Source organism: Pseudopipra pipra, chromosome 8, assembly GCF_036250125.1.
Source record: "Pseudopipra pipra isolate bDixPip1 chromosome 8, bDixPip1.hap1, whole genome shotgun sequence".
In the NCBI taxonomy this organism is placed as follows: domain Eukaryota; kingdom Metazoa; phylum Chordata; class Aves; order Passeriformes; family Pipridae; genus Pseudopipra; species Pseudopipra pipra.
This window is the reverse complement of record NC_087556.1, coordinates 3734003-3759338: the sequence shown is the minus strand read 5'-3', so window position 1 is coordinate 3759338 and position 25336 is coordinate 3734003. Positions and strand designations below refer to the sequence as shown.

Genomic DNA, 25336 nt, shown 5'->3' with positions numbered 1-25336 from the left:
TGCCATCGGCACCTACAAACCGGGGCTCTTGAGAGGCTCATCCCAAGGCAGGTTTTGGGGAACCAGGGACGGCCAGGTTCCTGTCAGCCCCCAGCATGGGATGTCAGCAGGGGCAGAGCCAGGGCTGTTCTTCCCCTTGGAGGAAACCCCAGCTCAAACAGGTCCAGCAACTGCCTTGGGGTTTTGTGCCATGCAAGTCTTCCCTACCCCTCCAGAGCCAAGTGTGGGAATTTTACAGAAATGCGGATATTCATCCCTTGTTGTGCTGTGATCCAGGCAGGTGCAATAAAGAGCTTTATCAGGTCAGCTGCCTGGCTGCAAGGATTGTGGGGATCTCTCTGGAAACACTCTGCTCCTGCAGCAGAGGAGCCCATGGACTGACAGTGTGGTGACACCTTTCTTTTATGGGACAACATGGTTTGCAGCATTAATCCTTGTGGGGTGGTAGAGAAGCATAAAGGAAGTCAGCAGATGGGTTTTCCTAGAGAAACGGGAGAGGGCTCGGGCAAGTTCCTTTGCTCTTAGGGCAGATTTTGAGAAAGAACAGCTTTCACCCATGAATTGTGAGGAATTTTCTCCTCCCTGCCCCCCAGATTTCATTACAGTGAGAGCACAGCGTAGAATAAAACTGTGTCCTTAAAAAAATCAGCCTCGCAGACAGGCAGCCTTTGTCCGAAGGTGTAATTACAGGATAAATATGGGATGCAGACCAAGAAATGCAGTCTGGTCAGGCATGCAGTCTCTTAGAAAAACACAACAGAAAACAAGGCTGTCATTTAATACTGAAATATCCACGTGTGCTGCAGCCCTCACAGGGTCCCTCGCTGGTCCACGGGTCTCCCCACTGACCCAGCGTTTGGCTGTGAAGCCGAAGCCTGGACCAGCTCCCTGCGGGAACTGCACCGAGCCCTGTGATGGAGTGAAGGGCAAGGGTGGATCCAGCCTCCAGTAGAAGCTGGAAGAGGGCAGGGAGCATGGATTTCCTTCCCTCCAGCCCCTGTGCACAAATCCCATCTGATAGCGCTGAGAGGAGACACGAGGGATTAGCTCATCCGATCCCATTAAGTGGAGCAGGAGCAAGCGAGGAGAAGGGAATGGGGGATCAGGACAACAGCAGAGCAGCCACAACTTCTGATGTTCGGGACAAACCTCGTGCCAAGCTGGAAAAAGGCCTTTTTGTGGATTTCTGTGGGCCAACCTGGAGGCTTTGCTTTGTGGCCCAGCAGGGGCACCTGGGTATTAAACTGAGGGGCATCTAAGGTGGCATTTCAGAGACTTGCCCACCTTGACAACTCTCTTCCTTGGCAATGGCAGCTTCTGCCTCAAGCAAGAACTGCCTCTCCATGGCAAGCCCAGCCATGCCATCACAGCCACTCCTGAGTGCTCCAAGAAGGAGGCATAGAAACAGCAGGATGTACCTGCTGTCCAATGTCAACTCTGGATTAGACCAGTGAGGGAAGCATTACCCTAGAAAGATCCCATTGAGAGGGGAACATTGAGAGCACATCCATCATTTATTAAAGCTCTCATTGTTGCTACATCATTTTGTGTCACCTGCAATGACCCTCAGGAGAAGCAGTTTTGGCTGGTGGCCCTGTCCCACAGGGCACGAGTCCCCTTGCTGCTCTTGGGCTTCTTGCAGAAAGGGTCTCTCTGGTGACGATAAGCATTACCACAGTGTGGTCAATTCCCCACAAAGCACAGCTGTGGCAGAGGCAGTATAGCTGCAGGTTGTTGAAAGGGTGGGAAACAGGGTGCTTACTTTAAGGCAAGCCTGAGCCTTTCAGGTGTGTTTTATTTCTGCAGGCTTAAATCCCTGGAAAAGAGGATGGTTTGGGTTTTTTTGGCATTGGTGTGGATGGTGAAAGGGTAAGGCTGCATTTGTTGCAGCTCCTGTTGTGGGCTTCCTGCATGGTTTGTCTGGATGCAGGTATGTCCTTGCTCTAAGGCTTTGTCTCTTGCCGTGGCTTTCCCAAGGCATGCTTTTCCTCCCAAATCCATGCCTGTCCTCCTCTAGGGAAAGAGCAGGGCAAGGCCTGGCAGCAGCCAGAGCGGCGTGAGCGGGAGATCCCTCTCCTAGCGGGACAAACCTCCCCCTAGTCGGCACAGGGGGAATTCAGCTGCTCTGGTCTCTGAAGGAGCCGCGTGTCCCCCGTGGCTTCCCGATGTGCCTGGCACCGGGCGGGAGTCTCAGCTCCGCGGGTTTAATGGAAGCAATTAGCCCCGCGGAAATCTGCATGGGTCGGGGGCGTGTTTTTTCTCTGTCCTGTGACGTTTTTGACGGGAAGCTGGAGGGTGTCCAGGAATAAATGCTCGTGCTTGGCTACAAATGACAGGCTGGAGCCAGCCGGAGCTGAGGCAGCCCAGGTGAGAATGGTTGGTTGTCACTGTCCCCTCTTGGCCTCAGCTCAGCCCAGCACCCGGTTCCCTCGACACTTGCTTTGTATTTCCCTTATTTGCTTGTCCTTGCCCCTGAACCTGGATTTCCCCAAGCCCCGAAGTGCCGCCTGCACGCTGGATGGGAGGGGGATGCTGGGCACCCTCTGCATCCCTTCCCCGGCTGTTGGCAGCTCAGTAGCTATTCACCCCTTGTGCTGTTTTACAAACGATTAACTTAAATTTTATTTTCTCTGCAAAAGTCAACTTAACGGTACTTTTCCAGAGGCATTTGCCCGTGACCTGGGTCCGGCCGCGTTCCCCCCAGCGCTGGCTGAGCTCTGTGAGCTTTTCCCAGCGCGCAGCTGCGGAATATCCATCCGACCTCAGTGACCCTGCTGCTTTCCCAGCAGGAAGCCTCCAAACAAAACCCGATTCACTCAGCAAACCCAGGGCTGCTTGTGATGCCGAGAGCTGCGTGTGAGGCAGGGAGGGGGCTGACGCTTTCCACCGCCTGTAAGCGATGAGGGTGCGCCAAAAAGTGCCAGTTTTTGCACCCTGTCCCCATCCAGCCTGTGTCGAGCGCCCTGAATTCACACCTTGAGGCCAGATGATGCCCGGCCCCGCTCGGAAAACCTCCGCAGCCGGGGCGGGCGGGTGGCTGCGCAGGGCTCCGGCGCGGCTGCTCCCCGCCGGCCGGCCCCGCGCTCCTCAATGCCGCCTCTGTTCTCCCTCCGGCGTCAAAAACGCAGCTTTTGTGAGCTCAGCCCAGCCACAGCCCGTCGCTGGAGCCCCAGCACGCTCCTCTCGGCCGGCAGAAGCACCGCCCAGCTGTGCCCAGCCGCCGCCTCGTTTTATTTATTTATTTTTGCTTTTGGCCAACAGCTCCAGTTGGAGAGAGGGGACGTGTGGCTGCTGGGAGCCCTTGGGGCTCTTCAGCAAGTCTTAGGTGGAGGCAACCCCCCTCCTCCACCGAAACGCCTGGCTTCTCCCTCAGGTGGCTGTTGTAACCTAAAATACATGGGGGAGAAAAAGGATGTGCTGCAGAGAGAGCTAAAAATAGGCATTTTAATTAATGAAATGTGAATTGGATGGGGTAGCTCGCCGCCGGGTGAACGTCTGCACTTGACAAACACCCTGAAACTCCCTGGGCCTCCACCAGGTTTGGTCACTCACCAGTGCTATTGGCCTATATTTCTGGGGCTCCCCCTGGGGCAGGGGAAACCCACCAATGCTAAGGAGACAGGAGAGGCTCTGAGCTCTGTGCTGATGTTTTTGTTTTTAATCAAGTAAGTCCAACCATCTTTCAGCACCGCCAAAGTTCGCAGTTGCTTCTGCGCGGGTCTCGGGGGGTTTACAGCCCATCGGTCCCTGGGGGCTCTCCCAGGATCATACAGCAGGATACGTGTTGGTCTCCAGCCAAAATGGGACCTCCCTTCTGGGTGTCTCCCTGTTTCTTTGTGGTATGTTGTGCTGCTCTGATTTTTGGGCTTAGCTCTTTGACCAGCCTTCCCCTCCTTTTCACAAAATAAATAAATAAATTCATCTGGTATGCAAATACACAGGGGAAAAAAGGAAAAAACCCCAAACCTCCCAAACCAAGTTTGAAGAGCACCAAACCACAAAGTCACCTCATTTTGTTGCAGCCCAAGTGCCGTCCAGGGCTCTGTGGGCAGTTCCCAGTCTGTGCTGGTGTATGAAGGCACAAAACCAGTAAGGCCTCTGGGGTCTGTGTCTTTGCTGGCACCACAGCGATCTTGTCCCTGCCCTGTTCCAGCTGGGACAGGGAGTGGCAATGCAGAGGTGCTTGGTCCTGTCACCCTCAGCTTGCCCTCACCCTCCTCTTCCTCGGTGCAGCTCCCAGGCTGGGGAGGTGGCCCTGGTGCCGAACCCACCGCCCCTCACCCTTGCCTTTTCCCTGTTCCCGGGAAAATTGTGTAATTCAGGCTCTGCAGGACTCTGGGGTCAGCTCTGCCAGGGTGCTCCAGCTCCTGGGGCTGCCATGTGGCAGCAGCCAGGAGCATTTTCAGGAGCAGGGACCCCCAGGTCGTCTCCGGACCGGCCGGGAGCAGGGCCACAGCCCCTTGTTCTGCCCCGCCGCTGTCCCCCGGTGCTGTTACGTGATCCAGGAGGGCTGTGCCTCCTCCAGCAGGCTGAAGGAGCGGTTGGCCAGCTCAGCGGGGCTGTTGGCCAGTTTGTAGCCAAAGAGCTGCATGGCCGGGGCGCAGGCGTCCTGCACCACCTGCGCCAGCTTGAAGGGCATGCTGAACCGCCACTTCTCGAACTGCTCAGAGGAGTTCTTGCAGGTGGAGTAGACGCCATTGCCATCATGGGGCGCCTGCGTGTTCTTGCCAATCCACTCCTCCACCTGGGGGGTGAGGGGCAGCCCGGCGAAGCGGTACATCTCCTCCGCCTTCGGCAGGGGTGCCCGCGCCACGTCCTCGTAGCGCACCAGCATGTACCGGCCCCGCAGCCAGCCCGGCCGCCGCAGCCCCAGCTCGGCCGACGCGCGGATGCTCTCGCAGTTGCCCCGCAGCCGCTGCACCTCCTCCTCATGCAGGGGAGCCTCCCCTTCGGATGCCCACTTCTTCCAGGTCTCGTACTTGCCCGAGAAGGCCACCATGCGGGAGGCCAGGACGGCCCGGGGGTCCCGCACCAGCTGGATGATGCGCAGGTCCAGACGAGGGTCCTCCACCAGTGGCTGCAGAAACTCCAGCTGGCGGACACGCACCGTCTTCAGGGCCACGTGCTGCTTGCGCCGGCATGCCTCGGTGGCCAGGGTGATGTTGAGGGGGCCGCAGCGCCTGTTCTTGCAGTAGTACTTCTCAAAGACCTTCTTGGCACTGGGCGTGCAGACAGGGTCCTCGCAGAGTGAGCGGCTGGAGCCCCGCCGAAACAGGAAGGGTGTCAGATGGCCCTCGGGCGCTGGCGAGATGAAGTTCTCCAAGATGTAGAGGTCGCAGAGGAGGAGCTGCTTGAGGACATCTCGGTAAACCAAGGCCGAGCCCACGGCACTGGCTCCCCCTGGCAGGAAGGTCACTGTCTTCTCGACATGCCAGAGGGGCTCAAAGAGGTAGAAGATGCTGCCTTGCTGGTTGAAGAACTCCCCCACGAAGGAGGAGCCGGTGCGGGTGGTGGCCATCAGCAGGACGTGCCGCCGCGGCCCGGGGTCTCCATCCCCTGCCAGCTGCAGGGTGAGGTTGTGCAGGTGGGACCTCAGCTGGGAGAAGGCAGCGTCCAGCTCCTGCAGCGAGGCCAGTGAGCCGTTCTCGGCCGGTGCCAGGCTGACCTCTGTGCTGTTGGCCTCTGTCAGTGCCTGCGGGGACTGCTTCAGCTTGTCTGACACCCTGCGGGGAGACCCAGCACAGCCTGGAGGAGAGCGGGACCACCCCTGCATCCCGGTGGGGGATTTGGGGGGCCCTTGCTGCACAGGAGCTCGGGATGTGGGGGAAAGAAAGGGTGAAAAATGCGGGGTGGCTCAGGTACCTGCTCCCTACCTGGAGATGAAGTTGTTCTCCTTCTCGATGATGACGAGGCTGACAACGAAGACCAGCAGGACGGCGTACTTGCTCCTCATCTTCAAGAAGTGCAGCAGCTCCCAGATATCCTGGGGTAAAGCGCGTCGGATCTCCATGGGGAGCACACACAGATCTCTCCTGTCTGCCGGGAAGGTGTCCTGGGCTAGGGCATCCTCTGTCTTGCCAGCCCTGCCTGTGGGGAGAAGAATGGTCAGCGTGGTGGTGGTGGCTCCCTGCAGGCAGAGTCAGAGGCCGAACCTTTCCGAGAAAGGCTTGACAAGAGCAGTAAAAAAGGGGGAGCTCCTCCCTACTGCTCTATCCCACCCCTGAGGAGCAGCTGCATGAAGGCCCCATCAGCTGCTCCCCCTCCTTCCCAAAATACGTCTGCCCGACAGGACCCCTTCCCACGCTTCCACCAGCCACCCCTGCGTGCCCTGAAACCCAATCCCTGCTGCCCTGACAGCTGCCTGCTCCCCACTGGCAAAACCTGCTGCCCACAGCGAGGGACCCGTCGGATCATCCCGGTCTGTGGCGCATTGTGGCTCCCAGCCTTTGGAAAGAGCTACTTTTGGGGACAGTTGGAGGCTCTGCCGTAGGGCCCCGGTGTGGGGCTGCGTGGCTTCTGCCTTCCCCCAGCACAGCAGCGGTAGCTGCTCAGTACTGAAAATGAAACCCAGAGAGCTTCCAGGAAAGATGACGGGCCGGAAAACGCTGATGCTGCGCCAGTCCCCTTCGGGGTGTAAAATGCTCTGGGTGGTGGTGGGATTTTGCCAAAAAGGAAAAAAAAACTTAGTATGGGATGCAAAACCAGGAGACTTGGCATCCCTGCCCAGCAGAAAAGATCCCCCTGCATCCTTCCTTTTCATCCTCCTCCCAGTGCTGAAATTGGGGTGTTGGTGGAAACCACTCTGCATTGCTGCAAATGCACACACCAACTGGGATGTGGTGGAGATTTTGGGGGCCAAAGCTGCTGTTTGGAGCTCTGGGGCAGGTCCCCAGCATGTGTTGAGTGTGCACGTTTACACTCCTAGGGCTCCTGTTCCCTGCCCGCTGGTTTGCATGCTCGGACAGCTGTGTGGGTGATGCCATTTGCTCATCCTGCTTTCTTGGCCAGACTTTCAGTGACTCAGGGAAAGTCTATTTGGCTTTTGTTTCACTCTGCCAGCATGACTCCAGCAGCCCGTACCACCCCTGCTTTCTGGGGTGAAGGGGGGAGCCAGGCACAGCCCCATCTGTTGGGGAGTGATGGGGTTTGCCAGAGGGGAGATGCCCCGGCTGAGCCGCGGTGCCCCCATCCCTCGGCAGGGTGTGGAGCAGGGAAGCCCTGCCAGGCATTGCATCACATCCCAACCTCCTCTGCATCGTGCTTGGCCAAAATGTGCTTTTTTTGGTGTTGCTCGCTCTATGTCCCTCCCACAGGGAAGGAGGGAACACGGGCAGGAGGGGAGCGATGTGCCCCGTGGCCAGGGCAACATCCAGACTGTCCAGTCCCCAGTTCTCCCTGTGTGAGGACCAGGAGTTTCCAGGCTTGAGCAAACCATTCAGCTCTCAGGGCTTGGCTTTCAGCCATCCCCTTCCCAGCAAAAGCTTCTAAAAAGAGACACCTGCACCCACGCATCCAGGAAACTCAGGATTCAGTGGGATGCAGGGACTCTGGAGAGCCATGGCAGCTCCTGAGTCCTCCTTCAGGGGCCCCCAGGCTTCCCCCTTCAGCGAGTGGCACCGACATCACCCAGCACGTGTGTGTGTGTGTTTAACAGCCCTGTTGGCTCAGTTTGTCAGCACACTGCTCCTCGGGGACAGGCCAGCAGCCGGGGCAGGTGCCTTTCACCACGTAGCCCTCCGGGTCCCCCCTCCTCGGTCATGCCCTTGTGATGACAGGACTTGTCGGAGTATTTGAGGAACCGAGGAAAGAAATCAAACATACAAAGCCCTCGGTGTGCGGCTGTGTCTCTCAGCACCTGCTGGAGTTGCTGACTTGGCTGTGGCAAAGGACTTTTGGGTTTGTGGCATCCCAAGGGGCGGCGGTCCCCATCACTGCCCTCGCCTGGGGCTGAGGACAGTCCCCTTGCTGCCTGCAGCACGCACGCAGGGGGATGCCATCATCCACCTCCTCAGACAAATCCATGGGCAAAGCCAGCCTGGGGTTTTCCCCCTCTAATGCCGCCAGCTGCCTGACCACAAATGAGCCACAGACCAAGAATTATTCACAGGGATGACACAGAGAGCCATGTCCAGCAGTGCTGGCAAAACCCTCATTCCCAGGCCTGGGGCAGACATAATTCATTAAATAAACAGCCGGCTGCAAACGTCCGGCCCAGGACCCGCGGGGCGGCAGCGACAGGCACAGGGGCCCTGTCAGGGCTGAGCTGTGGGGCTGGGTACACGCAGGTGACCTGGCGAGGCTGGTGGGGGCTGCTTGGCATCCCAAAGCTCTTCCTCGCTGGGGCACAGCCTGGACGGGGCAGCATGCAAGCGACAAGCATCCCTTTGTGAGGGGGAACAGAGGGGCTCTGTGTGCCCCGTGTTCTCCCCTCTGGGGCTCCGCTGGGATGGGAGGGATGAGGAGAACCATCAGGATGCTGCTGCTGCCCCGGGGTGCCCCACCAGTGACTGCTCCACCGGTGTGAGCAGACAGACGGACGGATGGACATTGTCCCTGGTGATGGCAGGCAACTGCTCTCCTCTTGCTCTGCACATCCCAAAGCAAAGAGCAGTAATTTCCAGGAACTGAGGCGCGCCAGACAGTAGCACTCACAGGTCCTCAAGTGCTGCTCCCTGACTTATCCTTCAGGCTAGAAGTGCTTTTCATTTCAGCAGGGACTGCTACAATTCCCACTGCCAAGAGGATAAAGGATTTATGGATTTCCCAGCTGAGTCAAAGCCGGCATAGGGTTTTGGGTGGTGGTGGGGATTTTGTTCCCATGCAGAGCTGCCCAGGTGGGATCTGATACTACCAGCAAGTTACCCTAACCCTGCCACAGCAAGAAGGAAGGACTCGAACGGTAATGGAGACGCCAAACCATTCCAGTCCGCTGGAGCAAGTCAGTTCATGGGATGGATGCTCCCAATGGTGGTGCAGGTGGGGTGAGCAGGGTAGTGTAACTCCAGAGCAAGGACAGCAAGGCCCGCGGGGAAAGGAAGGAGCAATGGGATGCTCTTGTCACCCTTCTGCAGAGCATTTTGCAGGACTGCCTGACTGGGAGAGAAGAGCAAGGGTTTTCGGCTTGGTTTTGGGCAAGGGAAGGTCTTCCACGAAGCCTTGGGGCTCTCATCCCCCTCCTCTGGCTGCCCTGAACCCACACCAGGTGAGCTCCAGGAAGGAAAGGCGCCTGTGGCTGGCAGGGGAAACCAGCTGGAGGTGAGACTGGATGAAGTCACATTTACCTCTGGTGACTCAACAGGCAACAAGTGAACTTCAGATAAGGAGCGGCAATGAAGCACCTACATGCAAGCTCCCTCCCTGCCCCAGATCCCTCTGTCCATCCAGCCCCCATCTGCTCCCACGCAGAGCCCACAGGGAGCTGCAGCTGAGCTCACTGCCCCCTGCGCTGCTGCTGCTGCTGCTGCTCGGAGTAATTCCCTCCACGATCCTTTGCTTCATCAGATTTCCAGCAGACACAAGGGCCAGCAAAACACAGGGGTGGAACAACAAAGAGATAAGGAGCATGGGCTTATCTGCTGTCTGCACTGCTCTTTGTCTGCAACCTGGGGAAAAAAATCCTCTGTATTTACTCTATCAACTATTTCCGCTCCCAGCTTCCTCCCAAGGCTGGCTTTGGGAAATGTGCCACCGGAGCTTCCCACTTTGCTTTCATCTCCCAGCAATTTTCACCCCGGCCCTGGCTGTCCTCCAAGCCATGGCACAAGCACAGCACTGCTTCGGTTTGCCCTGCAGCGCATGTAAGGAGTCTGTCTGGACAGGTATTTTTTGGTTAAAAACATGTCTAGTCAAGCTAAAAAAAGGAAGGAGGGAGGGAAATGTCACCGCCTACGATGTTTATAAAGCAACCGAGAATAGCCACAGGCCTCATCAAATTGAAGCCTGGAAACTGCCCATCAGAGAAGAAAGTTTGGAACGGAAAGTCTTTCTGGCTGAGGTTACACTCAGGAGCAGCGGCAGCAGGTGTTGGTACAAACAGGCACCACTGACACAACTTTGTTTTCATTGCATGAGCTCTCAAACTCCAGATGCACAAGGTTGTCTCCTGTCCACTCTTTATTGTCCCACCCTGAGCTCGGGGGTGAACTAGATGAGCTGTCCTTGCTCCTTGTCTCCCAAGAAGCACTGAATCCCAGATGGGATTTAGAGGCAGGTGTTGGCACAGTAACACCAGTGACAGGACCAGCACAGGCTTCGTGGCCAGGACAGACCAGTCTGGGCTCTCCCTCACCTTGGTGGTGTCCAAGAGAGGTGTTTTGTCCCAACCCAGCAGAGAGGAGAGCTGCTGCTCCTGCCCCCGGTGATTGTGATGGGAGACACAGAGGCATCTGTGCTGGGCATGGGGGAAGATGCGTATCTGCCAGGCAGGGACCGGCCTCTGAGGTTGGATCTGGACGAGGAGGCAGTTGAAACACCTACCACCTTGAAGCCAGCTTGCTGGAAACCACAAGGCACCTCTGGGGTGGGTTTTGCAAATACCACCTGCAGCAAAGGTGAGCGACTGAATGGCAGCTGAACGGGCCACTGAACGGGCCAAGCTGCCGGGCAGCAAGGGAGTCCGGAGCACAGGCCACCAAGGCGGGTGAGGGGCCTGCCCGACCCCGTGTCCCCGGCGCCGGCGGCACAATGCCGGCTGCTGTGCGTGCCGGCAGCCCCCGGCCACGCCGGCAACCGCAAGTGCGCGGCCCTGCCTCAATGAGCCCTTTCTCTGGGGCGCAGAGCCCACGGTCCCTCCCACCGCCCCGCGCTCCTTCTCCTCGCTGCTCCGCACTAGCCTGGAAGCTCCTCCGCCAAACCCACCCCGAACCCAGGGACACCGCTCTCTCTGTGCCCTGCTCCGTGTCCCTTTCACCCCGAGACAGGCGTCTGTAGCACTCCCGGGACCTCTGGGAGGGACCGGCGGCAATAGATGTTTGCTGGGGGGAAACAGTGACCCGTGCCCGGGTCTTGGTGCAAAAATGAGTCGTACACTGAAGCAACATGGCAGATGTGGGAAAACTGCAGAGTTAAATCCCTGTCCTGGTGTGGTGGTGTGGAAAAAGAGACACTTTCCCCGAGGCAGGAAAGCCAGGCTCGGTGCAAAGGCAGTGGGGTGCGGGCAGCTCCCCCAGATGTGGGAGCGGCTACTGAAATCCCGGCAGGCTCTGAGTGGGGGCTCTGCTGGGGCTGTCTTTGTCATCCTAAGGTACCCCCATACCAGCCAGGTCCCCTCTGGGGCCGTGAGGATGTCGAAGCCCCAGCTCCGGCAGAAATGCCGCTGGCTCCCTGGTGCCGGGAGCCGGCCCGAGGGCCAGGGTGCCCCGGAGGCCCCGAGGCAGGAGGGGAAAGGGTGAGGACAACTTTCCAGTGCTCCCTGGTAGGGGCTGACAGGCCGGATGATGCAACTCCGGGATGGTTGTGAGAAAGTCTCCTTTTCCAAAGTCTCCTTCTGCCGCCCCAGCTGCGCTTCGCTCCGGACGGAGGCTCAGCGCTGCCGCCGCAGGGCTCGACTCTATTCCATTGATTGCATTTTTCCTGTTTTTCTTTCCCCGAAAGAAAGGCACGGGGAGAGCTGCTGGGGCAGTCGTGCCGGGAGGACTCTCTCTCGGAGGCAGGGCGCTGGGATCCGGCTGTCGGCCGAGGGGAGTGAGGGACGGAGGCACCGCCGGCGCTGCCCCGCTGCGGGAGCGGGCGGCCGGGGCCCCGCACCGAGACAAAGGAGCGGCCGAGGCCGGAGGGCGCACAAAGGACCCAGCGGAGCCCGGGGCCGCCCCGCGGGAGGATGCGGCCGCCGAGCCCCCGGGCTCCCCGCCGGCCTCGCTCCCCCTGCCCGGGGGGGCTCGGGGCCGCGGCCCCTCCTCGCACGCCCAACTTCCCGCAACTCCCCGCCGCGCCGGGAAAGGCCCGACCCCCGCCGCCATCCTCCCCCCCGCCCCGGGGCTCTCGCTGCCCATCGCCCCGGTCCCGGCCCCCGGCTGCGCTCCGGCCCCATCGGTCCCGCTCCCGGCTCCCGCCGCACCTACCGGCAGTGGCTCCGCGGGGTGAGCTCGCCCGGTCCTGCCGTGCGGGAGGAGGGACGGCAGAGGGTCCCCTGCTTTTCTTCACGGTGCTGTCATCCTCCCTCCCTCGTTCCCTCCCTCCCCTCTTCGCTCCCTCCTTCCTTCCTTCCTTCCTCCCTCCCGGTGTAGCGGCGGGGGGAGCGGTCCCGGCGCCTGGACGCGGGTCCCGGGGCGGAGCCGGGCAGGGTCCCCGGGCCAGCCCCCGCTGCCTCTCCGCTGTCCCCTCCCCGACACGCCACGCCGGGAAACCGGGAGTTGCCGGCCCTAGCCCCAGGATCGCTGGAAGGAGCCGCCTGCCCGCTGGGGTGGGGAAATGGGGGCCTGGAGCGCACAGACACCCCGCGAAACTGTCAAGACAAGATCCCTGCTGGGCACCACGGTGTGATCTGGGCTGCAGGCTCATGTCTAGTTCCCTGCCCAAAGCGGGATCACACTGGGGTGGTCAGGGCTTTATCCAGCAAACCTCCAAGGATGGATCCAGTATAACGTCTCCCTGCCTGCTGTCGTCCTGGAGAAAATGTTTCTCCTTATATCCACTCCAAATCTCTCCTGTCCCAGTTTTCACCATCCCACCACGTGAGGAAGCTGGCTCCATCTCCATGACCACCTAGTGGGAAGGTTCCTCCTGCTTGTCCCCAGCCAAAACTGGCTCCAGGGTCAATAGCTTTTTCCCCAAACTCCACTTTCTCCCCATACAGGAGCTTGGAGGAAGTTGTCCCCACTGTGGTGTGCTGTGCCAGTGAGCTCATGTCTGTGTGCTCCAGGAGGGCAGGGAGTGAGAACATCCTATTGGAAACAGTTCAGGAGTTGGGGGACACTGGCTGTCACTGTCCCCGCAGGGCAGGCTAAGGGTTTGGAGCATTAAATCGTACAGAAACAGCTGTTTTGGTTTAAGTGCAGAAATTCATACGTACATACAGCTCCCTCAGAGCTCTGTAACGTTAGATACTGAGGAGCTGAAAGACATCTGGCTCTGCAGGCAGGGAGAGATCCAAAAAACTAGTCCCCATAAAAACTTTCAGCCTTCTTTTGCATTCCTGGCATAGTTTTTCTGCTACGCATGTGGCATAGGCAGAGAAATGCAGGTTTTCTTGGCATTGAAGTGTGAGGACCTGCATCACTCCTCTGCGGCTTCCTATCAGCCAAGGTGATGGGGACAGGTTTGCTCACAGAGTGCCAGTGGCTGGTGGCACAGTTGGCATGCAAACACCAAAGCAGGAAAGCCTGGGTGTGATGTTCGTGGTGTAGCCTCCATCTATCCATCCATCCATCCATCTGTTTTTCCTGGTTTTATCTTGCACCCACAGCAGTAACTCTGTGATCCAGCTGCAGGCAGACACAGTGACTCCGGTACCCTCCTGCCGCGGCTCTGGCTTCCACAGCGTCGCTGATGGAACTGGGGTGAAGGGCAGAGTCTGGGAAACTCTGCCTAAATGAGGCAAACCCAGCGCTTGCAGGATCAGGCCTGTGTAGGCTGTCAGGTTGATCACGTCAAAAAAGAGTGGATAAGTCTGGCTGGCCGCACACCCGCAGGAGTTTTGTGGGGTTTGGAAATGTGGCAAAGCACTTTCAAGCTCCTCACTTGTTATTTCAACTGAAACAGGGAATTCTGCCTTGGATTTTGTGGGCAGAGGAGATCTTGGTGAAAACACAACCCTAATATGTAAATAATTTTAAGATGAGGGCAGAGAGAGGCTGGTGGGGAGTCAGACACTCACACTAGTGGGGTGTCACTGCCTTCACAGGATGCTTTTGCAGTGGTCCCAGGGGGTGGCAGGAGCAGAGGAGGGACCTTCCCCACATGTGGGGCACAGCCTGGACTGAAGCCCACCCTCCTGAGCCTGGGGCGTGCTCCCTGTCTGCTCTGCACACACACACACACACACACACACACACACACACACACACACACACACGCAGGGCTCGGGGTGGAGATCACCTTCCTGATTCATTAATAAGTAAAGCTGGCACAGGGAGAAACAAAGTGTCTTCTCCACCTCTCAAACTGCCCAGAGAGGCGACAGGAGAGGCAGGGAGTTGTGTTTCCTCCACCCTTCGCTAGCTGCGGGATCACATTCCCTTTGTCCCCCATTCCTCTTCCCCAGGGATGAGACTGTTCTCCTTGCTCCCCGTGTTGCACATGTGTACACACACACACACACACACACACACACACACACACACACGTATGCCTGCCGTGCGGGAACAGGCAAGGGACCAGTCCCCAGAATGACATCAGGAGCAAGGAAAGGGGAACATGTTACTATAGCAACCAGGATGCTCTGGGGTTTCGGGGAATAGAGGCATCTGATGCTGATTTTCTGCCCTCGGTTCAAGCCGATGATGTGGTGGTGACCACATCGACTTGAAAAAGCCTCCACTGGTCTTTGACCTATTATCACCAGGGCATTCAGCCTAGAAATCTTCCTGAGAAGACTGTCACCAAATTCTGTCCCATGTTCTTCTTGGTGGATAATTGAGGTTCTTGTTAATAGATCCCTTGGGGCAGATTAGACTGAAAGGACATTGAATGACCAGTGTTTATATACATATATGTATATGCCAGGTTTATTTTGGAACAATTTGGTTGCAATGCAAAGGAGGTGTGTACCTTATTTTGGTTACTATCTGTAGAAATATAGGAGTATAAAACTATAAAATTATCACTTAAGAAAATATATACGGAAAAGAAAGAATTAGAAAGAAAGGATAAGGGCAGACAGCAGGAAGATGTCAGCCCCCATGGATCCAGTGATGAGACTTGATTGTTGCAATTTAGATGTTCATTGGTCTGAGTCTTGATCCATTGGGGGTGGGGGAAGCCCCCAAATAATAGAGTCTAGTGGGTTAATATACACTCAGGTTCAGGTGGGAACGCCCAGGTACCTCCCCTGAGAGGGGAGTTTTACACTGTCATGTAACACTGTGGATCACTGGTGGAAGTCCCAGAAATGAATCTGGGGGCACTTCGGGAGTTTTTGATGTTTATGACACCTAAGACATGACAGCTGCCTCTCATGTCAGCCTGGGTTTGCCAGTGATGCCTTATCAGAAGGATGTGAATGTCCCTGTACCTCCCCCAGGGAGGAGTTTTACACCTGATCCAGTTGTGTAAAGGAGGACATTGGCATGATAAAAAAGCATTATCCCACCCCTGCAGGATCTGCTTCAACAATTTGGGGATAAGATAGAGGTAAACAGTTGTCTTTTGGGTGGGCAAATCTACTTAATCTGTAGGGGACAAAATTAACATTCTGGGGGTAAATATTGAGTTAGTCTGTAGGGAAGAGAATGAACAATTTAAGGTAAAAATGAGGTAATCAGTTAGCGGACAGGGAGGGAAAATTTTGTGTGCAAACCTTTAGGCAATCTGTAAAGGGACAGTGAATATTTTGGGGGTAAAATCCGAGATTATCCGTAGGGGACAGAATGAAAATTTGCAATAATCTAGAGGTAATCAGTGGGGGCTTTTTGGTGGCAAAGTGTAGGCAATCTACAAAATGCCTACAAAGGGAACATTTGGGGGTAAATCTTGAGGCCATGAATATTTTAAGGTAAACTGTGGTAATATATTGCAGACAGATAGGGAAAATTTGGGGGATAAAACTTGATGTAATCAATAGGGACAATGAATATTTTTGATGGAAAATCTGAGGTAATATGTAAGGGAGAGAATGAACATTTAGGGGATAAGATAGAGATATTCTTTTTGTATTAATCTGTAGGGGACAGATTAATCTGTATTAATCTGTAGAGGACAAAATTAACTTTTTCGGGGTAAAACTTGAGGTGATCTGTAGGGGACTAAATCTTCATGACAGATCATTGCACGATATCGTCTTTTTAGCTTTAAAAACATTTAACTCAGAGAGCAGCAGGGCTGACCCATGTCCCAGACCACTTCCGTGCCTTTTAAGCGCTGGCAGCTCCATCTGCTGGGAGGAGAAAGAAGGAAAGGACGGAAAACAAATGCAGGAAGAGATCACAGAATCATCATGGAATTCCAGACTGGTTTAGATTGGAAGGGACCTTTAGGATCATCTCATTCCACCCCCCTGCCATGGGCCCTGACTCACAGAAGGAGACGATTCTTGACTGGATTAGAGGAGTGAATCAGCCCAGGGTGCAGAGAACAGCACATGATGAGCCAGCCAGGCTGTGGGAGTGAGAGCACAGCAGCTTCAAACTGACAGAGAGCAGGTTTAGATGTGATATTGGGAAGAAATTCTTCCCTATGAGGATGGCGAGGCCCTGGCACAGGTTACCCAGAGAAGCTGTGGCTGCCCCATCCCTGGAAGTGTCCAAGGCCAGGTTGGATGGAGCTCTGAGCTAGGTTGCTACCTGGTCTAGTGGAAGGTATCCCTGCCCATGGCGGGGGCTGGAACAACGTGATCCTAAAGGTCCCGTCCACCCCAAACCAGTCTGGAATTCCATGATGATTCTGTGATCTCTCCCTGCATTTGTTTTCCATCCTTTCCTTCTTTCTCCTCCCAGCAGATGGAGCTGCCAGCGCTTAAAAGGCACGGAAGTGGTCTGGGACATGGGTCAGCCCTGCTGCTCTCCGAGATAAATGTTTCTAAAACTAAAAGGACGATATTGTGCAATGATCTGTCATGAAGATTTAGTCCCTTACAGATCATCTCAAGTTTTACCCCGAAAAGTTCGTTTTCTCATCTACAGATTAGTGCAGACATTACAGCCAAAATAACCCTCTGATTATCTTATCCACAAAATGTTCATTCTCTCTCCTACATATTACCTCAGATTTCCCCCTGACTCTGAGGGAGGAAACCCCAAAGGCTCCTATTTATTGGCAGAAGAAACTTTACAATTCCTCTTTTTTCCTTTTCCTAAAGGAAATTCCCTATGGATCATAAACAATTATTAACAGTTTCCCCTTCTGCCTCCAAGAGGGAGAAGGTTGATCTCAGTGCCAGGGTGCAGGTGTATCACCCTGGAGTATGTGCACAGCCAGCCCAGGGCCCCCAGTTTTCCAGCTGAGTGCCTATCCATGACCTGTACCTGGCCTTCCCAAGGAAGCACTCTTTAGATGCTTTCATGGGAGCTCTAACGACTCCCTGGTTCTGGGCTGATATGGGAAAGGCAGCAGTGGGAAAATTCTTGTACCTTCCCATTTCCATTTGGAATCACTGTCCTTGGACTTTTGCTCTTGGACCTTGAGAGGGTTTTTTTTGTTTGTTTTTGTTTGGTTGGTTTGAGTTTTGTTTTGGCTTTTTGTTTGGTTGGTTGGTTTTGTTTCAGTTTGGGGGTTTTGTTTGTTGTTGTTTGTGTTTTAATGATCCTATGAAAAAAATAAACCCTACTATTCCCTCCTATTGGGAAACCTCTCTCCGTGTAACTATCAGCGAGGTGTTCCACCCTGTCTGCCGCTGATGGGTCCAATGCCAAAGGCTGTAAAAGAGCCAGACTTTTTAAACTCAGTGTTTTAAGCCCCGTTTTCAGAGCCCTGGGATGCTGCTGTTCCCCTCCCCATGCTCCCAGTGCTACCTGGTGGCCGCTCGCTGACCCCTCACCTCTTTGCAAACTGGTTCCAGTTTCATAGCTGCAGCCCTTACTGGGAGCCGGTGCTGCCTTTGGTTTGGGGGTTCCTCTGCCAAGGAGCCGAGCTCGCCTCATGCTTCCTGGCCTTGCAGGTTGGAGAAGGAAAGCCAGACCCTACATCTGCTTTTTCTGTTTCTCCTTCCCCATCTCTTTTTCAGACGAAACGAAAAAAAGCCCCTGCCTGCTCCCCTGCCTAACCTTTGTCGTCCCCCGCAGTGCCTGTTCCTCTCTCAACATCTCTGCTGAGCGCCCCCGGGGCTGTCCCGGACCCAACACCATGATGCACAGCCCTGGTACATCAGCTTTCAAGGGGAAGGTGTTGCCATTGAAGAAGAAAAAGCAAATTTCCCACAAAGAGGGCAGAGGGCCCAAACAGTGGCCCTGGTGACAGCACCCAGGGACTCGGAGAGGTGACAGCCAGCAAACAGCACGGAAAGGGCTGCCCATAAACCAGCAGCGTTTGCCACCCTCTGCTCAGCACCTGAGGAAGGAGTTGCTGCTCTCTATGGAGAACTGATACTTCCCTGGTTTTTATCCAGTGTCTGCGGCGACAGCTGCTGTCTTGTGTTTGCTTTCCTACCCCAGCAAATCCCATGCTTTGAGCTCCCCTGAGAGATTTTCAGTGGATCTTTCCCCCCACCTTCCCAGCAGGTATACTCAAAACGAGAGGACATAATGAGGGTGGGAGCTCGGTGGGATACTCAGTGCTTTTGCCTGAGCTGCCTCCTGCAGCCCACCCCCGCAACATGCGCAGGATTTTCAAGTGACCCTGCTCCACATTTTCCGTTCCTTTTTCAATTCTGCTTCTCTAAAACTGCTGAGGGCAAAATAAAGAAGTTGGTTTGTTTTTAATCACAGCAAACGCTTTCCAAACCTGCAGCGCAAAAGTCTCGCTTTGACATGATGGGAGCAGCTGAGCCAGGGGGATGTCTGTCGAGAAGAGAGGCTGGCAAACCTTGAAGTAGTGACACCAGTAGAAAAGGCCTCTGATGGCCCAGCAAGGCCAGTCTGCTGCTCTCCCAGGCGAGCTGGAAGCCTTGTGCTTTCTGGATTGGCTTTTGAAGTCTCTGTCACAGAGAAAAAAGGCAAGTGGGAAGAGAGGGGGGATCACACACAGGCTGCAAATGTGTTTGTAACAGTGTCATTGGCTTTGGAGCAGCACTGCAGCAAAAAAAATGCCATCAGGTGCCTGTGAGCATCTTAGTAAGGTCAGCAGCATCCCCAGCTGGGTAAATCCTTGTGTCCCTGCTCTCTACAAACATGGAAAATTCCCCATCTGAGCACCCCACTCTCCCAACACACCATTCAAAGAAGAGAACTCCATTTAGGATCAACCAAGTAAAGCTCTTTTTCTTTTTGACCAGCCAGTGTATGACGAGAAAACCCCAGCAAAAAGGAGCTGATTGTGCTAAATGGCACCAGTGACCCACTGTGAGCCACAGTGGGGGAGGAAATGCCTGCAAAACCATGACTCGTCCCACTCTCTCCCCTCCAAATAGAAGGAAGTGAGAACCACCTTTAGAGGGAAGTTCTCAGCACCCAGAAAACCCTAAGGGTGACTCATGTTTTCGGGTGCTCAGTGTGTGCTGAACTATTCAGCCTGGTGCCCGCTGGGTTTTACTCGTGAAGTGCCATCTGGGGCCACAGGCACACACCCAAGTGTGGTCCCTGCTGCAGGGTGTCCTCTTCTGCTTCTCACCCACAACACCATGAGATGGTCTTAAGAGCATGAATATAAATTCTGGCAACAGTGACTTATTAATATTTTAGCCAAACCCCTGGTGTCAGGATATTTGCAAGACAGTGTGGTTTTATCAAAGTATTCCCAAATGCTGATGAAACCTTTAAGAAGCCTTAGGTTGGAAGGGGGGTCCTCATGCTAAATGCTCTCATCAGTGAGATTTACTGATTAAGCTTATTTCCTTGTCCTAATGTGTTATTTGTATCTCATCTTTTCTGTTGCCCTGACATTTCATGGCTTGCCTAAACCTACCTGAGGCAGGGAAGAGAAGAAACCATCCTGTGCTCTCTTTCTGTCCCCAACATGTGTTCCCTGTGCTCTCTTTCTGTCCCCAACATGTGTTCCCTCTCCCTCCCTTTGTGTCACCTGCAGCAAAAAAGCTTGAAGTCTCTTCTTTTATTGCCTTTCCTTTGCAGGGGGAGCTTCTAGTTGGATCCCCCTGATACAGCTGGGTCAGGAGCTGATTAGGTCTACTCAGGATCTACTAGGCAGGGAAGTAGCAGGAGCACATGGCCAGCAGATATGTATTCAGCACCAGATATGCTTCCACTCTGAACACAACCGAGGAGATGCAGAAACCTGATTTGGCACTGTCCAGACAGACATATGTTCATCCTATCCTGAAACACCTTTCAGGACTGAGATTCCCCAGCCACTGCCCGAAGGATCCACTCTTGCATGTGACTGCTGCTAGTTTGCTTGACTGCCAGGTTGGGCTTTTTTGGGGGGATGTTTTAATTCTGCCTATGGCTCAGCCCCTGTTTGCAGAAGGGCAGGCAGTGGATTCTGACTATCCCCTGGTAGTCATGCTGTAGGCCTGTGGGTCTGCTTACAAAGGGAAGATAACATCTGGCTTGGTGATAACCAAATCCTTGTTACTTTACACAGAATAAGGGCACCTTTGAAGCCTTGCTCATAACCCCCCAGAGAGGGGCTTTTCCAATGAAGAGTCTGAAACAAAAGCACCAGCACAGATAAAGAACAGAGAACCAATATCTGCCCAGAAGCCTGGGGACTTCACTGAGATACCCATAGGGGCAGCCAAGCCCTGCAGCTGGACTTCTGGAAGATCCACCTCCAGGAAATGGCACTACTGCATCCTGGCAGCCTGTAGGGATGAGATATGCTTCTACACCTTGGGTGCTCTGGTCGTGGCGGGTGTCATTGGAAGGGTGTGTTGTGGAATGACAGATGGTGTGAGACATAGGGCAGGACACTTCTGGTATAAAACCCATAGGTCTCAGGGAGAGAGAAGGACCAGATCAACCAAGGAGATCCTCTGGGGATTTGTGGGGACACCTGTAGGAGGAACCACCACTGCCAGCAGGGAGGTAAACACTGGAACAGCTGTTCAGAGCAAGCTGGGGAAACACTTTTACTAGAAATCACTATAAATTCCTCATATCTTCTGATGACCCCAGGCAGCAATGGGAAAACCAAATTAGAGCAAAACCTGTTTACTTTCTAAGCTTCCCGGTGAAATAGAAACAGCTCAAACTTGATAATCCTCATTTTTATGGAAAAGGAACAAACCAGTTTTCGAATCTCTCAGGGTTAATTAACTCTCATTTGCAGGTCTGTTAGCAAGAACAGAACATGGTTCTGAACCTTGTCCCACTAAAGGAGCACAGAGAGAGATCAGCTGCAGCTGAACATGACAATTACAACCTGAGGGGAAGCAGCTGTTGAATAAGTTTTAAAAGGCAGCTGCACTGTGGCCTAGTGAAGGGAGTTGGCAAGGTTTTTTTCTTATTCTTCCCATCAATGGGTTAGTGCCTGAGATGTCCTAGGTCAGTTTTTCTCCCTGTCCTTCCATAAGTGGTGGATGTGACCCCGGGTGTTAAGCCAGGAATGATATTTGCTGCTCTTTACAGAGTGGTTTCTTGGTTTTTCTTTTTATCTCTTTTCCATGGGCTCAGCCAGGCTTTTGTTCTGCTGCTGGCTGGGCCGCAGTGCCCAAGGTTGGGAGCTAACTCCTACGCCTCTCTGCCCTCCCCTGGGGAAGGATAAGAGAGGTTTTGTTTCTCCTCTGATGTCCACCATGGCAAACAAAGCTCAGCAGAATGGTGAGTTTTGCTGCAGCTCTTTCTGGCTCTAGCTGAGCTGGTGTGGGTACATGATGCTAACTTTCTTGGGCTGAGATTTACAAATAGAGTTTTATTGAACTAGTTTGTTTCTGGGAAAAGGTGAAGAGCAAGTGTCAAAGACACATGTTAGGTGATAATCATGGAAACTGTGATTGCCATAGAAAACCAGGCTGTGAGCTGCCAATACTTCATTAGTCCCAGCACCTCTTTTGGCCCGTGTTTGCTGTTTTGAGGAGATGGTCCAATGTCTCCTCAGCTGCTGTTGGGTGAACTGTGGGAAGGACACAGAAGGGGGGGGTTGCCAGCAGGGAAAGGTGCTGCTCAATCCTCTTGTGAGATCCAACGGTGTTGAGCTGCAGCTGTTTGCCCTCCTCCTGCTGTACTCCAGGTGTGGGGTTTTTGGTTATTTTTCCTGATATGAAACCTGCTGCTTCTCTACAAAATTGGAAGGTGAAGAAACACTTAGAAGAGGCTCAGAAAGTTTGAGAAGGGATGCCTGTCAGATGTGGAATAAGCAAGGGATCAACACTACACTGGACAACTTGCTCCCAACCATTTAAATCCCAGACTTAGCTGGGACAATGGGAGAGGGAGATTGAGATTCTGACTGTATTTCTAGCCTTTTGTAGAAGGGCACAGGGCAGCTATTCAGATGCCCATGACTCTGGGCGTGGGTTGTGTGCTACTGGTAAAATGATGAAAGACCTTGTGGTGGAAGTCACAATAGCTGAACTCTGCCACTTCCCCCCTCTGTGCGGCCTTGTGACTTTGATAAATGTCTGACCCGTGCCAATTTTGGCCAGGGTTAGCTGCTATTGGAAGCTTCATTGAAATCTGCAGCCTGACTTAAATGTCCTAGGCTGTGAGTGCACAGCTGAGGTGAGATCACATGTGAGGAGGTGCTGCCTGATGCCTCCAGAGTTTGTGACCTGAAAAAAGGATTGTAAAACTTTCAACAGTGCAGAATCCAGTGAGCAGGAAAGCAGTGATCCCTGCCTGACTTCTGGGCCTGTTTATTACAATATTGGACTGTATGAGCTCCCTGATCTATTCCCTCCCTCTTCCCTATGCACCAGCTATTTGCTCATCCAAATTTCTGTACCTTCTTCCCCAAATAATATTCCCTTCAATGCCTTCACTTTGGATAATGAAGGAAGAGAAAGAACATATTTCAACAGTCGAGGAAATTGTGTGAAGAAATTCTAGGGGATGGGTGTTTTCTCAGCCTGGTTCCTTACAGGAACCCTTGTAGCTGTTCCCTGCCAACTCTTATTTTTCTTGCTAAGTCTGTAATACTTTGTGCTTTTCCTTAAAGCTGTAGCTCCCAGAGTCCCGTGATTATCTAATCACTTCTGTGTGAGCTGAAATGAGTCACAGCAGATGGAAAAGACTGGATGGCAATACCCTCCACTGCTGAAAAAGCCCTCAGAACTTCTGAGTGTAATCCCTGAAAACCTGCAAAGTAGAGAGCAAATAAAAGGAACTGAGCTCTGTATTTTGTAAAGGCATTTTGGTTTTGGCAGAAAGTTTTGCCCATTTCTGGCTGGCAATGCTGAAAGGTGGTGTTTGGAGCTACCAGTCCTGTGCTGAAAGCTGAGACCAGAGGCGATGGGCAGGCACAGGAGAAGGAGGAGGAGGAGGCTATTTTCCACTCCACACCAAAAGCTACAGTGAAAGAGACCCTACACATATAGGGTCCCCCCCATGCACTTGCCACCCCCATCTGGGTCCAGGGCAGGGCCTGGCTGTGCTGTTTGGTATTGGCTTTGGAAAATACCTGCACTGCTTGGCACCCTGGGTAGAGGTGAAGCCCTAAACACATCTTCTGGAAAGTGTCTCTTCTGGGGGATAGATGAGCTGCAAAGACCTGGCTGCTCTAGGAAATGGTGGTGAGCTTCAATGCAATGGCATGATGTGACTGAGGGAGGGAGAGCAGGAATAGCTCAGGGCACTCTTCTGTTTGCTCCATTATTTACTGCAGAAATCCTAAGAAGCATCAAGCCTGCTCTTCTTATTGGAGAGAATCTCAGCTCCCAGTAAGGAGCCCAAATCATCTGCTTTGGATGTTTATGTACAAGTCAGGAACCAAAAGAGGTACTGGCTCCTAGGGGCAGCTGGGGAGCTGCTTCTCTGCTGTAGCATGAATGGGAACCAAAAGTGTCCTAAAATCCTCTTTTCTTGGTCCAAGTCTATTTTAATTTTTTTTTTATTTCTGAAGTATATTTTAAAATCCGTTATTAATTTTCCTTTATTTTCTTCCTGGATAACCTAGATGTATATTTCTAAATTATTTTTTTTTTTGGGGGGGGGGTAGGATAAAGTAAGATTTACAGGAAAACATTACTCTCTATTGATAAATACAAAGCAGTTTCTTCTCCAAAGAGTATTGCAGAGGTTTGTCTGACTGCTTTCTTACTGCTTACAACCCTGAAAAGATGACACAATGGGAGCAGGAATGGGATTGTGCATCTTTGTGCATGTCCTTTAAAGCACGGATGAGGTGGTGCTGCATTGTTGATTCCCCTCTACTTAGAGAAATCATCTGCTTTTCTGTTGTTTAAGTCTTGCTAGCACTGGTCAGAAATCCTGGTTCACGAGGGCAAAGCATTTATGGCTGCTGACTCTCCTTATGTTGATCTACTTGGTTTGAAGAAACAGTTGCCTTGGAATATGGTTTGCCTTGGCGTAGGACTCTAATCCCAGTAAATGCTGAGGAAACCTTGAAACAAAATGCAGCTTGTAACTAAAATGTAAAACTTGTGACAGCTGACAAAGGAAATACTGAAATGAGAATTAGCTGCAGTGATTGGAGGCTTTATGTTATGCTTTGCTTGGAAAATCCAGTGCACTTGATGTGACCCCTTTGGATAATTGAGTTGTGGCTGAGCCGAACGTGGGAAGGAGGGTGGCCTGTGACCATGCCAGTGTTAATTGAGAGCTTGCTGTAGTGGGGCTGCCAAAAGGGGAAGGTCCTCAGTGCTTTCACCCCACGTTGCCATAAGCATTCAGAGAGAGAACTGGATCCAGGCGGAAAACTGCCCTGGGAGAGGAATGGGTCATTCCTAAAGCCAGATCAGTCACTGGGCTGGGCAGTGTGGGGCTGTTTGTGCTGATGTGAGGGGCTGAGAGGCTGGACAAGTGCAGGATCATAGAACCACAAGATGGTTTGAATTGGAAGAGACCTTTAGGGTCACATTGCTCCAGCCCCTGCTATGGGCTGGGACACCTTCCACTAGCCCAGGTTGCTCCAAGCCCTGTCCAACCTGGCCTTGGACACTTCCAGGGATGGGGCAGCCACAGCTTCTCTGGGTAACCTGTGCCAGGGCCTCGCCACCCTCATAGGGAAGAATTTCTTCCCAATATCACATCTAAACCTGTTCTCTGTCAGTTTGAAGCTGCTGTGCTCTCACTCCCACAGCTGACTGGCTCATCATGTGCTGTTCTCTGCACCCCGGGCTGATTCTGTGCCCTAATCCAGTCAAGAATCATCTGCTTCTATGGGTCAGGGTTCTCTTGCTGTGTGCCAGGAGGAGGGGAACATGTCCCACCTGCCCTGTCCACTATCAGTGTCAGCAAGCTGCAGCTCTGCCCTTGGATGCAGTTTGTGCAGCATTGCCTTCCTGTCTGGAAAATGCTCTGCTTTCTGCTTTGGGAAGTATGTCAGAGCAGGAGCTCTTTCCCGGCAGCCTGTTATGGTGAGGAAGGGGGTGTGTGGTGGGGTGTCTGTTTCTACTCCAGTGGGACCTGCAAGCAAAATCATTTGCTGAATCACAGGGAGGCTGCTGTTGCTTGGGCTGGAATAAACTTCAAACATGTGGCTCTTCACGAGGCTGCCAGGCTGTAATTTGTGG

General features: G+C 53.7%; 1 protein-coding gene across 1 annotated transcript; it reads right to left on the bottom strand.

Moving 5' to 3' along the window:
- Positions 1-3424: 3424 nt before the first annotated feature.
- CHST3 (carbohydrate sulfotransferase 3) lies at positions 3425-12162 on the bottom strand. Its single transcript, XM_064662236.1, has 3 exons — positions 12060-12162; positions 5874-6087; positions 3425-5723 (listed from the first exon to the last, which is right to left on the bottom strand). The coding sequence occupies exons 2-3, from the start codon at positions 6008-6010 to the stop codon at positions 4493-4495; spliced, it is 1368 nt and encodes a 455-aa protein (XP_064518306.1). The 5' UTR covers positions 6011-6087; positions 12060-12162; the 3' UTR covers positions 3425-4492.
- Positions 12163-25336: the final 13174 nt, after the last annotated feature.